The following is a 13,424-nucleotide window of genomic DNA, read 5'->3' as shown; positions in this document are numbered from 1 at the left end:
AAACGTGGCATATTTGATGAAAAGAAATGAAATTATATTCATAAATTTCAAAAATGGTCGAACCTTGGAAACATAATCCTCTTTTTTAGGCCCAGGAAATGATATCATGGTCTTAAATATGTAAAAAATTAAATTAAATATTTTTTTCTTAAAAAGCTTCTCGCGCGTTTTACATTACCTTTCCATATTTGTACTTATTTTCACAGCAACAACCTGAAATCTTTACTCGTATACCTTGGAAGCGAACAACAAATTTTTGCACAGTGTATCAAAATATTTAAAAAAACACAAAAGTATCAATAAAAAAATAATAATAATTATGATAATTATGAATGCATTTATTTTGTATGAAACCTGCTAGCAAACTGTTCTCAAGCGTTTTCGAAGCTTTAAGGCGTTACTCACTTGTTTTTAGCTGAACATGTTTTAACAGCTATTGTTTCCGATTAGTAGCTTAATGTTTGCCAGCAGCATTAAGTTCTCACATTCAAGTTTTGTTTTCGCTCGCAGTCAGTCAGTTGGAGAAGATGCTGCGCTTGGGCAATTATTCAAAACCTATCATTCTTGGCATCAATTATTGGTTAATATTGGGTAAATGTATTATTTTTCATATTTATATAAAAAAAATAAAAATATAAGTTTAATAATATAAAGTAACTAGCGTATTTATTAAAAGACTTTTCCAATTTTTTAATAATTTTATCTACAGCTATTCACTTTCTTTTGACAGCCGACGCATGCTATAATAGTCAAGAATGTTACACACCGAAAAACTTTAAAGGATATTATTACACACCTGAGGGATTTCAAACCCTTACTGATAGTCAGAAAAACAATTGTGAGGGTAATTGTGTTGATAATAATGGGACGCTGATTTGTTGCACATTCAATACTCGACCCCAACAATATCGCTTACTATATCAATGTATGTATATATGTATGTTTTGCATATCATATTTTTTAATTTATTTATTACCATCTGATCAAATATAACCCGGACTGGTACATATAAACTGCTTCCACGAACTTTTTTAATGTTCGTGTGAAGTTTGATATTCACCGCTGTTAGTTTACGACGCGAAAAATTTGTCAGGCAAGTTTTACCGTGAAATCAAATTGAATTGTGTGTTTTCAATGGAATCACGGCTACCGAATTCTTTGAAATGTTGCAGAAGTGTTATCGGCAGTCTTCTTCATCACAAACACAAATATTTGAGTGACGCAAAGCATTCAATGAATGTCGTAAAGTCATCGAAAATTTGTCTCAGCGAGTTGTCCCTTCACCTCTCTTAATAACGAAAAACTCACGAAAGTGTAAAAGAAATAGTTCTTGAAAATTATCGTGCTGGCAACAGAGAAATAGCAGAGGGTCTCAACTTCTCTAATGGATCGACTCTACACATATTGGTTAATGTTTTGGGTATAAAGCGTGTCAATGCTGCACTCAAACCAAAAGACCTGAATCTTTTGCAAAAACGACGTCGACGAGAGATCGCAAAAGAGACAAGTTGGTGACCATCAATTACAGAATTACTGGTGATGAGAAGTAGATCTATGAATTCCAACACTCTAGCGAATAGCGCCCCAAAAACTAGCCGACACCGAAAAAACCACGTGGGTGGAAAATTGTATTAAGCGTTGGCATGCTTGTATTAGCTCAAGAACCAATTGTAAAGGCAATAATGAAGGTTTCTATTAACATGTGTCAGTCCGGGTCAAATTTGATCGGGTGGTATATATTTTATAAAGAATACAAATAACTATCGAAATATATTAATATTGATTTGCGGAATTTCGAAAAATTATTTCTTAGATGTTTGCCACATAATTAAAAAATTTAATACATCAAACTAATTTGACTAAAAATTCACGGAAATTTTAAAAATATTTGTTCTATAAGAGTTCTTGGTTCCTTTAAATTATTTTATTGAATTACAGAGTTAATATATGTTTGAAATTTCTATGAATTGAAATAGTAATTTAATAATCAAACCAACAGCATGCATAGACGCTCATTTACCGTATGGATTTGTTACATTTGGTGTAGTGGCCCAGCCCAATGAGTTTCCATTTATGGTAAGCTCGATTTTAAAAAATTCATTTGTAAATATTTAAATATGTAAATATTTAATCAAAATTTTGTTTCCTTAAATGAGAAATGCCTTGGGTTGGCGTATCACCAAAGAGGATGGTACAGAGAACATAGCTTATAGGTGTGGTGCAACTTTGATCGGCAGGAGACACTTGCTAACAGCGGCCCACTGTTTCTATCACTCTAGGTAGACTGTAGAAAATTTATTTTTCAATTTTCTTCTAACTTCCTTTTCTAATTACTCCTCAGTGATCTGCCAGTTGTGGTGCGTCCAGGTGGTTTCGACCTTAATAGCACCACAGCGATTGATTATGATATCGACCAGATTATTGAACATCCTAACTACATATATCCTGGTCTATATAATGGCATAGCAATCGTTCGTATGGCGAAAGTATTTCTGTGAGTGCATTTATAGACATTTTGAAGAATATGTACTACAGAGATTACTGAATTGCAGTAGCTACACATCGATTGTTGCTAGAGCATGTGTATAGTATAAGCCACTGGCTGAGCAGGAAGTCACTGCCATAGGCTATGGCAATACGCAGTTTGGTAAGGAACGGAGAAAGTGGCCAAGTTTTTATTAAACTTAATATTTTTGCATCTTCCAGCTGGTACCTCATCACCACTCTTAATGAAAACTAGTTTATCGACCATATCCAATGAGGAGTGTAATCAACATTATGAACAAGATGATGAAGTGCTCAGCTCGGGTGTAGTCCCTACACAATTATGCGCAAAAGATTATGAAAATCTGCGTGATACTTGTCAGGTAATATAAAAATCAACTCTTTCTAATATATGGTATATAATATACCACATGCCACCATTTTCCGTTAATTATATTTACAAAAACTCATTTTCCAGGGTGATTCTGGTGGTCCTTTGATTGTGTATGAAAAAATCGACGGTTACATTCGTATGGCTTATATTGTGGGTATTACGTCGTTTGGTATTGGCTGCGGCACAGGTACCCCGGGCATTTATACACGTATTTCTGAATATTTTGATTGGATTGAGGAAACAATTTATAACTAAACAAACATTTAGGTAGAAATATATGCATTGAAAAAAATTATTTTATCTAATATTATTATTATTTAAAGTAAGAGAGCAGATGACACCGCTGAAATTAATATCAAATCTTTAGGACAACCCTAATGATTAATATTTTTACGGCTTTAAAAAATCCGGCGGCAACTGACATATGTTTTTACAAAATTTATTGTTTACACTCATAAATGAGCTACACTAAGAAAAACTTTTTATTAAATGGAACAAACCTTAACTCGAGAATCCTTTGAATGAAAAAGTTTTAGTTAAAAAGCAAAATAGTCATAATAGGTTTGTATCTTAACTGCGAACTATTACTAGCTAGAAAAGTTTCTGCTGGCAAAGCGTTTCTTAACCCAAAAAACTAACAAAAGAGGGGACAAGTTGAGAGCGTAAAAAGCTGAGAGAAAGCAAAGCAGAAAATATCTACTTCCATATGCAGAGGCGGCTGTTAAAGCACATGTGATCAAGCGATATTTGACGCATTTTCTTTGATTTTGTTTATTTCGAATTGTGAAAATAAAAATTGTATTGATTGATTTTCAAGTGTTGATATGAAGTGATTGTAAAAATAAACATTTTGATATTTTCTTGCTAGTTTCTGTTAGTTTTAGTAAAGCTTTTTCGTTATTTCGATCTTTGTGAGACTAGCCGTCAATTTTGTTATTCATGATAGTTAGCAGCTACTAGCAGTTAAGATATAAAGCTAATGAAATAATCTTCAATAGTAATGATATACTCATACCTAAACTAAGCTTACCTGCTATAGCATAGTGCACAGTAGATCGATGAACAATGCAACAACAACTTCAAAAAAAGAAGTGTAATAAAACGGTCATATTATATCGAAGTTCGCAGCACCCAGTAGGAAATATTGAAGACGCTATAAAATAACTATATAAATTATCAGCGTGACGAGTTGAGCCGAGTTAGCCATTTTCGTCTGTTTGCCTGAAATATCCATTTGAAATTTTACATACGTCCTTTTTCCCCCAATAACATACTCATTTGTCGGATCTGCCGATATCGGACCACTATAGTATGGTTTAAAGCTACCATACAAACCGGTCGGTCAAAATCAATCCTTTGTATGGAAACCACTTTCATTTGACCAAATATTTTCGCGGAATTTGGATTGGATTAGTTTCCAAGGCAACGCTGTAATCTACGAGTATATTGTTCAGATCGGACCACTATAGCATATATCTGCCATACTAACTGGCGGTTCAAAATAAAAATAAATATATTAATATCGTTTGAAGTTGAAATAAAAGGCGAAGGTAAAACGCTTGCAAAATGTATAGGCCAACGCCTTTTACACAGCTTTTCAGCTTACTAGCAGATACACAATTGCTACTTATAAGTAAATATAAACTGAAATATTTTTTTTATTTTTAAATCGTTTTTATTTGTTATATAATTTTTTAATAAAAAATGGTACACATTTCACTTAGCAATGGCCTGCCACGAAGATCAGCCTTGTTTAACACCACGAAACCGGCTTGGCAGCTATATAACACGCGCTAATTACTTCAAGTTGACCAAGGAGTTGCAGGATTTATGTTTGGGTATGTGCAGTTACAATGGAACAACACGATTTCTGTGTTGCCCCTCTCTAGATGAGCCCTCAGACAAAAGAATATCGCAAATTTATGAGTGTCATAAGTAAATGTGTGAATAAAAAGTGCAACCATTGCAATAAAATTTACATACTTACTTGTTTGTTTGCTTAAATCATTATAAAATTTGATAATTCCACCTTCTCATTACAGAATGTGAGCGAGATCACCTCAAATTCTCCTTTCTATTCATAACAAATGGCAAGCTTGCAAAGAAAAATGAATTTCCGTTTATGGTGAGTAGCTTTCATACATACATACAAATAAAATTTTTTTTTGAAATTTACATTTGTGTTGAGTCTTCCTTTACAGGCTGCCATAGGTTGGCGCTCTACATTTGGCAGCAGTGACATTTCATACAGATGTGGTGGCACTTTAATCACCAGTCGGCACTTGCTAGCGGCGGCACATTGCCTTTATCATTCAGAGTACGTAGAGATATATAACGGTGAATTAAAAGCAAATATTTGAACTCTCTACATTTCAGTAAATCACCGATTGTGGTGCGCCCAGATGGTTTCGATTTAAACGATACTGCGGCGAGGGACATTGAAATCGATCAAATCCACATACATCCAGGGTATCATTATCCGGGTGTTTAGAATGACATTGCAATTATACTTTTGAAGGAGGAATATTAGTAAGTAGAACATCACTCCGAATTTCGTAGTACTAAAGTCTAATGTGATTACAGTGTCGGGAGATCCAGTAACTCTAGACCAGCATGTTTGTGGGCAAAACCACTACAGGTGGCAAACGTTACGGCTATCGGTTATGGTAATACACAATTTGGTGAGTAAGGAATATAAAAATTATTTTTCTATCTTTTTAGAGAGAGCTTAAAATTAAATTAAATACAACACTTTATACTCACCATATGGTAAATTTCATATATGCTAATAATAATAAATCTGACTACTCTATCTCCTTTTCCACCTATTCAGCCAGTTTATCGTCGTCCAAATTAATGAAGGCAGACCTGAGTATTCTACCAAATAAAAAATGGGCCGAATATTATGAAGAAAATGGCATTATATATTTACAGTTATGTGCAAATGACCCGGTAAAGAGGGGCGATACATGTCAAGTGAGTTGAAAATATGTGGAAGAGGTGATATTTTTAAAAAATGTCTGCTCAGTTGGTTTTATTTTTCGAAAGTTTTTTTATCTAATTTTTCTTTTAATATGTCGCGCATATTTTTGTTTGTGCAATTATTTTGTATTACTTCATTTTATCTAATTGTTATCTATATGTACGTGAATATCATATATTGAAAACACACTTCCCACAGGGTGACTCGGGCGGTCTGATTATATTGTACCGTAATATCGGCTAGAATTATTTTGATGTACCCTACATAGTTGGTATCACCTCTTTCGGCATTGGTTGCGGTACTGGAGTACCAGGCGTGTACACGCTAATCGCCAGCTATATAGACTGGATTGAGAAAGTTGTCTACTATTAAATATGTTTCATTTGGTTAATAGTATAAGCGAATAAATATAGAGTTTCAACTTTTAAATCTAATTATTTTATAAAAATAAATAAACATAAATACTGGAAAATGATATGTAAAACATAGAAAGAAAATAGAAAAATAAAAATATATATGTATGTTTGTATATTACTTGTACCCCTTAATGTAAGCCACATTTCGCTGAAACATATCTTTGAAAATAATTTTAAGTAAACAAACCCTTGGTTACCTTGTTAATGGAACGTTTTATTGGCTTGTTTGGCTTAGTAGATTGTTATCCAAGGCAGCCCTACAATCTCCGAACAAATTGTTTAGTTCGGACCACTAAAGCATATAGCTGTCATTCAAACTGACCGCTCAAAATCAGTATACATTTCTTCATAAAAGAACAAAATTTTGCTTTGCAAATTAAGATATCTACTCATATATGGAAGCACATTCGCCTTTTCATGGACTCGGATTTTCTTATAGATTGTGCAAATTTTAATCATGAGAACATAAAATTTTCACAAAATTAATTTCCAACTCAAATGAGCATACCTTTTCGTCTCTTTATACTAGTTTTTAATCTTAACTTGTGGTTGCTAGTAGAAAAAAATTCTTGGAAACCAGCAATTACTGCACTTAGCTTGCTCTAAAAGTCGGAACAAGTTTAGTCATCCTTGTGTACACACGCTTACCGTTTAACATTCTGGCAGAAATCTGTATAAATATGCAAACTTTATATTTTGTGGGCGTTATTGGCTTAATTGTCGAACACTTCTCAATTTTGGGTAATTTGAAAATTTATATAAATATTTTATTTTGCAAATCCAGCAGTGAATATGTAATTTTTATGACCCCACAGTGATGGGCTGCTACGAATATCACAGCTGCTTAACCACACGAAACCGGCTTGGTGTCTATGTAACACGCGATGTCTACCATCAGATGCCTAAGGAATCGCAAGACATGTTTGATATACGCTTGAGGGAGCCATATTAGTAAGGTTTTGTTGAAATACGTTCCAAATGGATTGAGAGGAAAACGGCATTCCTAATGTTTTTAACAGAGATTTATATTGTTAAAAAATATACCCACATATAATTTTTTTTTAGTGCCGAGAGTTTCAACAACACTGGTCCGGCTTGCACTTGGGCACTACCCTTGTTCGCAGCAAATGTTACAGCTATCGGCTATGGAAGCACAAGATTTGGTGAGAAGAAAGCCAAAACATGACTATCAGAAAACAAGAGAAAACTTCTCTAACAACTATTTTAAAATTTTTTAGTAGTAGGATTTTAAAATAGTAAATAATTAAATTTATACTTACTTAGTTTGTATGTATACTTTCTCATACTTAGCTGGTTTAGCATCGGACACTTTAATGAAGACGAACCTAACTATTTTGACGAATGAAGAATGCGGTAAATACTATGAGCAAGATGACGATTTGCTTTATCATGGCATTATTCATTCGCAGTTGTGTGCAAATGATACAGTTGGAATGAGCAATACTTCTCAGGTGAGGAAATAACCTTGAAAGATATGCTCTGCTGAATTTTGAATAAAAATACATCGAACACACGAATTCACTAATTTTGATTGCTGAAAAGTTTGTTGAAAATTTCATTTAATGGTTGAATATTTTGTAGCAAATATTTTGGTTTCTTAAAACCGCAGGGCGACTCTGGCGGACCCATTATAATGTACCGTACTGGTGATGAGAATTACTTTTACGAAATGCCGTACGTGGTTGGCATCACCTCATTCGGTAATGGTTGCGGTTCTGGGGTGCCGGGGGTGTACACACGTGTGGCCAGCTATATAGACTAGATTGAGAAAATCATATACTGAGAAAATAAGAAAAGAATGTAACTGATGAGACGCAATTATTTTGCAATAAAAATTATAACCTAAAAGTTCAATGAAAACTAACCTAAAAATATTTTCATTTCCGGCGCTTACATAAGAGCTTTTTCCTATACAGTTATTTCATATTTTTTTGCTTTTTGTTTTGTAGCACTAAATTTTCGTTAAATTTGGAATTTCCGCATAAAGGACGGCACGTTTTGACAAACTCTACCCACTAGCCGTCAAATTGCTTGTGGTGTGATGTCACCGCAAAACAGCTGGAGGCGCTCATAGTTCCAAATAGTGCATAGATGCGGTGTAACAGAGGTCAAATGTTATGCCAAACATGTTACGCCTGCGCCTGCGCACAACTATGTTACCAGACGCCTCGAAATACACACATACATTTAAATACAGATTTTATTGGCTAGACGAACCATTTTTGCTCTGGGCGCTAATCGCAGCTCAATTATTAGAATTGCCAACGAGGAGTGAGTGCAGTTATTTACATACATATATATGTATATGTATTGTACTCATGTGCACGAAGGATAAATGCATCAGCTGTGACGTGGTCGCATCAACGCCTTTACGCAACACGAGTCGCCGCTGATAAGGTGGGCATTGTGGCGTCGCCACCTTAGTCATACCACAGAAAATGTGCCAAACACTTTCGCTTTATTGTTGTTGCAGCGGGCTATCATGCACCGAATTAACATAATCGTGATACAGCAGGCACGCCGCGTGTATAAAATAAAATAATACAAATTGAGTGAAACACACACACACACACATACATGAATACTTATACTTGTATGTAAGCATATGTGACAGCTTGGGCAGGAGATGTTACAAAGAAAGTGAATTGCACGTCGACGCCACCTAAAATCAGTGCTCTCACACACACGCGCATGCTATTTTAGATGTATGTATGTATGCGTTGCTGCGGTTGCGGTCAAATAAATAGCAAATTTTCCTGCCGGCGGGCATATTATACTAACTATGTGCAGTATGTGCCACATTAATACATATGCATGATGCGTTGCCTAATTCAATCGCTGCAAATTTTCGTGGTTACTGTTATATGGACTGTATTTTTCTCTGCATTTATGCTTCTTCTTCATATCAAGCCACTTTTTCAATGCAAAGTTTGTTTTTTATCCTTTCATATTGCAGCTTTTGTTGTTGTTGTTTTATCAGTAAAAATGCATCAATTTGGTTTTTATAAAATTTTTTTGGTTTTGTATATAGTTTTATGTTCTAAATAAATAAGAAATTATATTAGTTTAGTTGATTTTCCTATCGTTTTTGTTGTTTTTATATTTCTGCTAAGCTTGACTGTTGTATAGTTTACACCGGCCTATTTTCAAATTACAATTTAATGTCGTATGTGTGGAGCAAATACTTATGCAACAGCAGTGTTATATCTTATAATTTTTTTAATAGGGAGCATTGTAGCGGAAGTAAGCGAAATCGGTTTGGTCGATTAACTGAATATAATATATATAATTGCACTCCAAATATTCAAACCTGGTTGAGCGCTGTTTCTAATTTTGTTTCTGACCGACTCTTTCTTTTGGTTTAGTATTTTGTAAATATAATATATAGGTACATAATTTTAGGTGTCTGTGGGTGAGTGTGTGTGATTTTAGTAAATTCCTCTGTTTTCAATTGATCTGCTGCTCATGCAACGTTTGTAGAGCGCAATGTGGCTCTTTACATTGCCTTTTAAGTATTAACAAATCTCAATTTCTTGGCGCTACAAACACACCCACACACGCGCACTAGCGCTCACAACAGTTTGTTGCGCGCTCTCTTTGTTTAGCTTGCTCAATTACAATTGTCCTAACCGCTTTTCAAACTTTTATTACAATTATAATACGTATATTAAAGTTATATTCCTTACTATCATTATTGTGATTTTTTTGGGTTAGTTTTTCTTTCTTTTATGCGTATATCTATAAAAAAAAAGAACTCTTTATTCCTCTAACTCGCGAAAGCTGTTTTATAGCCCGCTTATGTAAGTTTCCGCATTTAAGAAACCACTTTACGATAAGAATGGATGGAATGGACGACGATGCTGCTTCCGGGTTCATCCAAGGCATATTGTTGTTGTTCTGAAAGGAGATGGAAAATCGTTTAATTTTCTAATACCTTGAAATGTTACTGTATAATAAACAGAAAAATTTATAAAAAGGAAATAATTTGTTTTGCAATAAGAAATACTGACTTTTGATTTGTTTAAAGCGTTTATTAAGTTTCATTTGCGAATAGCGAGCAGCTTGCCGTGGTACAGGGGCTTACGTCGCATTCTCGGCATCTTCCAACCGGGCTGAGGAGTGCTGTCTAGCACCTCTCACACGGGTAGGCAGAAGCCGCATGCGTGCGGCAACCAAGAGCTCGCCATGTCGACAACAAACAAATAACATAAACAACCGATACCACAACAACTTAAAAAACAAGGCAATAACAACAGCGAACGGACAAGGGGAAGGCCATCAAATCAAGCACCGATGCAGGTAAGGGAGGTTCAGGGGATAAACAGAAGTTCAGCTGCCTGCACGCCCTTTCGCAGGAGGCAGACTACCTCCTCTACCACCACCGGGAGTCCCGGCGGACAGGATGATCTCAGGAGGAAGCCAGCGCCTTCTAAACGCAAGCCGCGAAGCGCAAGAGTGGGCAGCTGATGCCACAGGAGCCATTTAACACCAAGCGGCATAGAAGCAATGACTCTCCCCGAACACTCTTCAAGCGGTGGAAGGACAGCGCAGATATGCGAATGCCCATCAAGGCATTTTTATGGCTGTGCTACCTCTGAACTACCCGACGGAGACACTGGGGTCGGTGGAGTTTGCCGTGATCCAGGACCTACTCATGGAGGAGGTATTCAGAGAGTCTGTATATGCAGCTTCCTTCCATGGAGTATATTTTAAAGGAGGTATGCTGCAGGTGAACTACAAGGACGAGAGGTCTGCTAGCTGGTTGAGGGAGATCGCTCCCAAGCTGGCAGGCTGGAATGGCCCCGTCCTCTGCGCAAAGAAAGAAGACGACTTACCATCCATGCATAACATGACGGTGTTCCTCCCCAGGTGGGCAGGCAAGCCGTATGAGTTTGCTCGCGGGCTCATTAAAAATCAGAACAAGGGCCTTAGTATATCGGCCTGGCAAGTAGTCACTAGCAAGGTCGAGTATTTCGGGTGGCTGCATAAATGACGAATCATATAAAGTCGTCAGGAGGGAGAGCTTTTGGCTGAACTACAGGTTCAGATGGGTGGTCATGAGGCAATTTAAGCCTAAGACGACCGCAGAAAGCGAAATGGGAGAGAAGATGCTAGTGGATGAGGGTGCGGCTCAACCCGGCACTAGTACGTCGAAGCAGACGGCAACTGCCGAGACCACGGTGAAGGTCCCTACTGAGAAGGCTGCCGAACAAGAGAGGGTGCTCCCTCCACGCAAGATCTTCTCGAGGGGCTCAAGGACCTAGCGGGTGGGAACGTGGAGGACGGCGAAGATACGGACCAATTCCTCATAGAACCGACCCTATAGTGGGTCCACAAAAGGAAGTTGCTCTGGTGAACCTGCAGCACGCGGCGTCGGCCTCGGCTGTCATCGCGAGCAGGTTCACAGCGGATGGTCTGGGCATACTGCTGATCCAGGAGCCATAGATCTACAAAGGAGAGGTCAGAGGGCTCAAAACGGAGTCAAATAAGGTAATCTGGGATCTCTCTAGTGAGAGAGCCAGAACCTGTATATTAGTTAGTAACGAAAATGATTTCGTTTGTATTACAGAGTTCCTAACACGAGACCTGGTCGATGTGCAGGCTGAAATCAATGAAGGAGCGGACTTCGTCCTGGTAGCGGCCTACTTTCCAGGGGAGACCCTGAAGCACCCCCAGAGGTCGTCGGTAACCTGGTGGAATACTGCAGGAGGAATAACTCCCTCCACAACCTGCATCCCGAATCCCGATCGCCAAACAACACCACTGTGTGACAACCGCCCATGCGGATATTACAGCTTACCACCACTTACACGTACCTTCCTCACCCACAGGAACACCCCCCAAACACCCGAGAAAAACGCGACTTTTACAATTCAACTGCAACGGACTTCAAAGTAAGATCGAGGAGATGGTTGCATTTATGAGCCGGGAACGCGTATAGATAACTGCGGTCTAAAAAACCAAGGATCGCGAGCGAGATAATTGTGGAGGCCTAGCCTTCATACTGCACAACACCGTGCAATATCGTTACATCGACCGCAGGGACACTACCCTTGAATGTCAGAGTATAGCTGTCCGGTCAGGCGATGCCGAGCTCGAGATATTTAATATATACATTCCCCCAGTTACATGTTGCCCGAACATAGGTGCGCTACTTCGTGGTGAAAACCATTTAGTGCTTAGCGAATTTAACGCGCACCACTATCTTTGGCACTCCTGCCTGTCAAACGATCGCTGGCGGAACAGATTGACGATCGAAGTTCAATTCGATGGCCATGCCTCCTCGGACACGAAGAAGTGCGCGAGCTACTTTGGCCGGCAATTTACACTGCACCCTTCGGCTGACAAGGCTAACGATCTGTTACCCGACGGCTGCGTAAAATGACTGCGAACTACTTACTTTCACCGATGGGGAGGTTCAGAGTGAAATCAATAAGGCCAAATCGTCCAAGTCCACTGTCCCTGACGGAATAATCATGCTAAAACACCTAGGCTCGACGAGATTAAGCTACCTCACCTCAACTTGTCCATGACCACTCTCCTAATACCCGATGTGTAGAAAGTCGGAAGAGTGGTCTCACTAATGAAACTTGCGAAACCTGCTAACATAGGGGAGTCTTTCCCCAGTAGTGAAGACACTTAAGGCCTTGCTACTACCGACATTCACTCACCACATGAGTCTAGCAGACCATCAGCATGGCCTCGAAAAGCGCACAGCACCACCACAGCACTTAGAGTCATAAACGCTCAGATAGCCACCCTGCGAGAGGACGATCCTCGTTGCGTTGGACTTGTCACAGTCTTCGAGGTCAAAACACGAAACTTACAAAAATTAAACAGAGGGTTCCGCAGGGGGGAGTGCCTCTTGATGTTCCCAAAAGAACACTTGCATAGTGAGGCCCGTATGTTTCAACACAAAACGAGAAATAAACCAGCAAACCTAACAAAACAAGTAATGAGCAACGAATAAATCGGGGCAATATAACGAATAAAAATACGTAACTAATTTGAAATTAACAAGCTCAAATTTCAAATGTAAAAATAAATGCTCGACACAGCAACAAGTTCAACGCAAATAGGATAGCAACGGCAGAGGGTAGCAATAAACTCAACAAATATGTATTGC

The 13,424-nt window shown here is 37.9% G+C and overlaps 2 protein-coding genes and 1 pseudogene across 2 annotated transcripts in view; 2 read left to right on the top strand and 1 right to left on the bottom strand.

The window, feature by feature from the left end:
* LOC118680417 (streptococcal hemagglutinin) overlaps positions 1-13,424 on the bottom strand; it is a 423,094-nt gene that overhangs the window by 239,588 nt on the left and 170,082 nt on the right. The window lies entirely within an intron of this gene.
* Positions 349-3,391, top strand: LOC138857813 (trypsin-1-like; annotated as a pseudogene).
* On the top strand, positions 4,576-6,233 carry LOC106616486 (serine protease snake). Its single transcript, XM_070111309.1, is given in 7 exon segments — positions 4,576-4,806; positions 4,921-5,003; positions 5,080-5,195; positions 5,255-5,407; positions 5,462-5,559; positions 5,712-5,854; positions 6,060-6,233. Coding segments are annotated over 7 exon segments (969 nt in total). The 5' UTR covers positions 4,576-4,604.

This window comes from Bactrocera oleae, chromosome 6, assembly GCF_042242935.1.
Source record: "Bactrocera oleae isolate idBacOlea1 chromosome 6, idBacOlea1, whole genome shotgun sequence".
In the NCBI taxonomy this organism is placed as follows: Eukaryota; Metazoa; Arthropoda; class Insecta; order Diptera; family Tephritidae; genus Bactrocera; species Bactrocera oleae.
The sequence above is the reverse complement of the archived record's forward strand: the minus strand, read 5'-3'. Positions and strand labels throughout refer to the sequence as shown.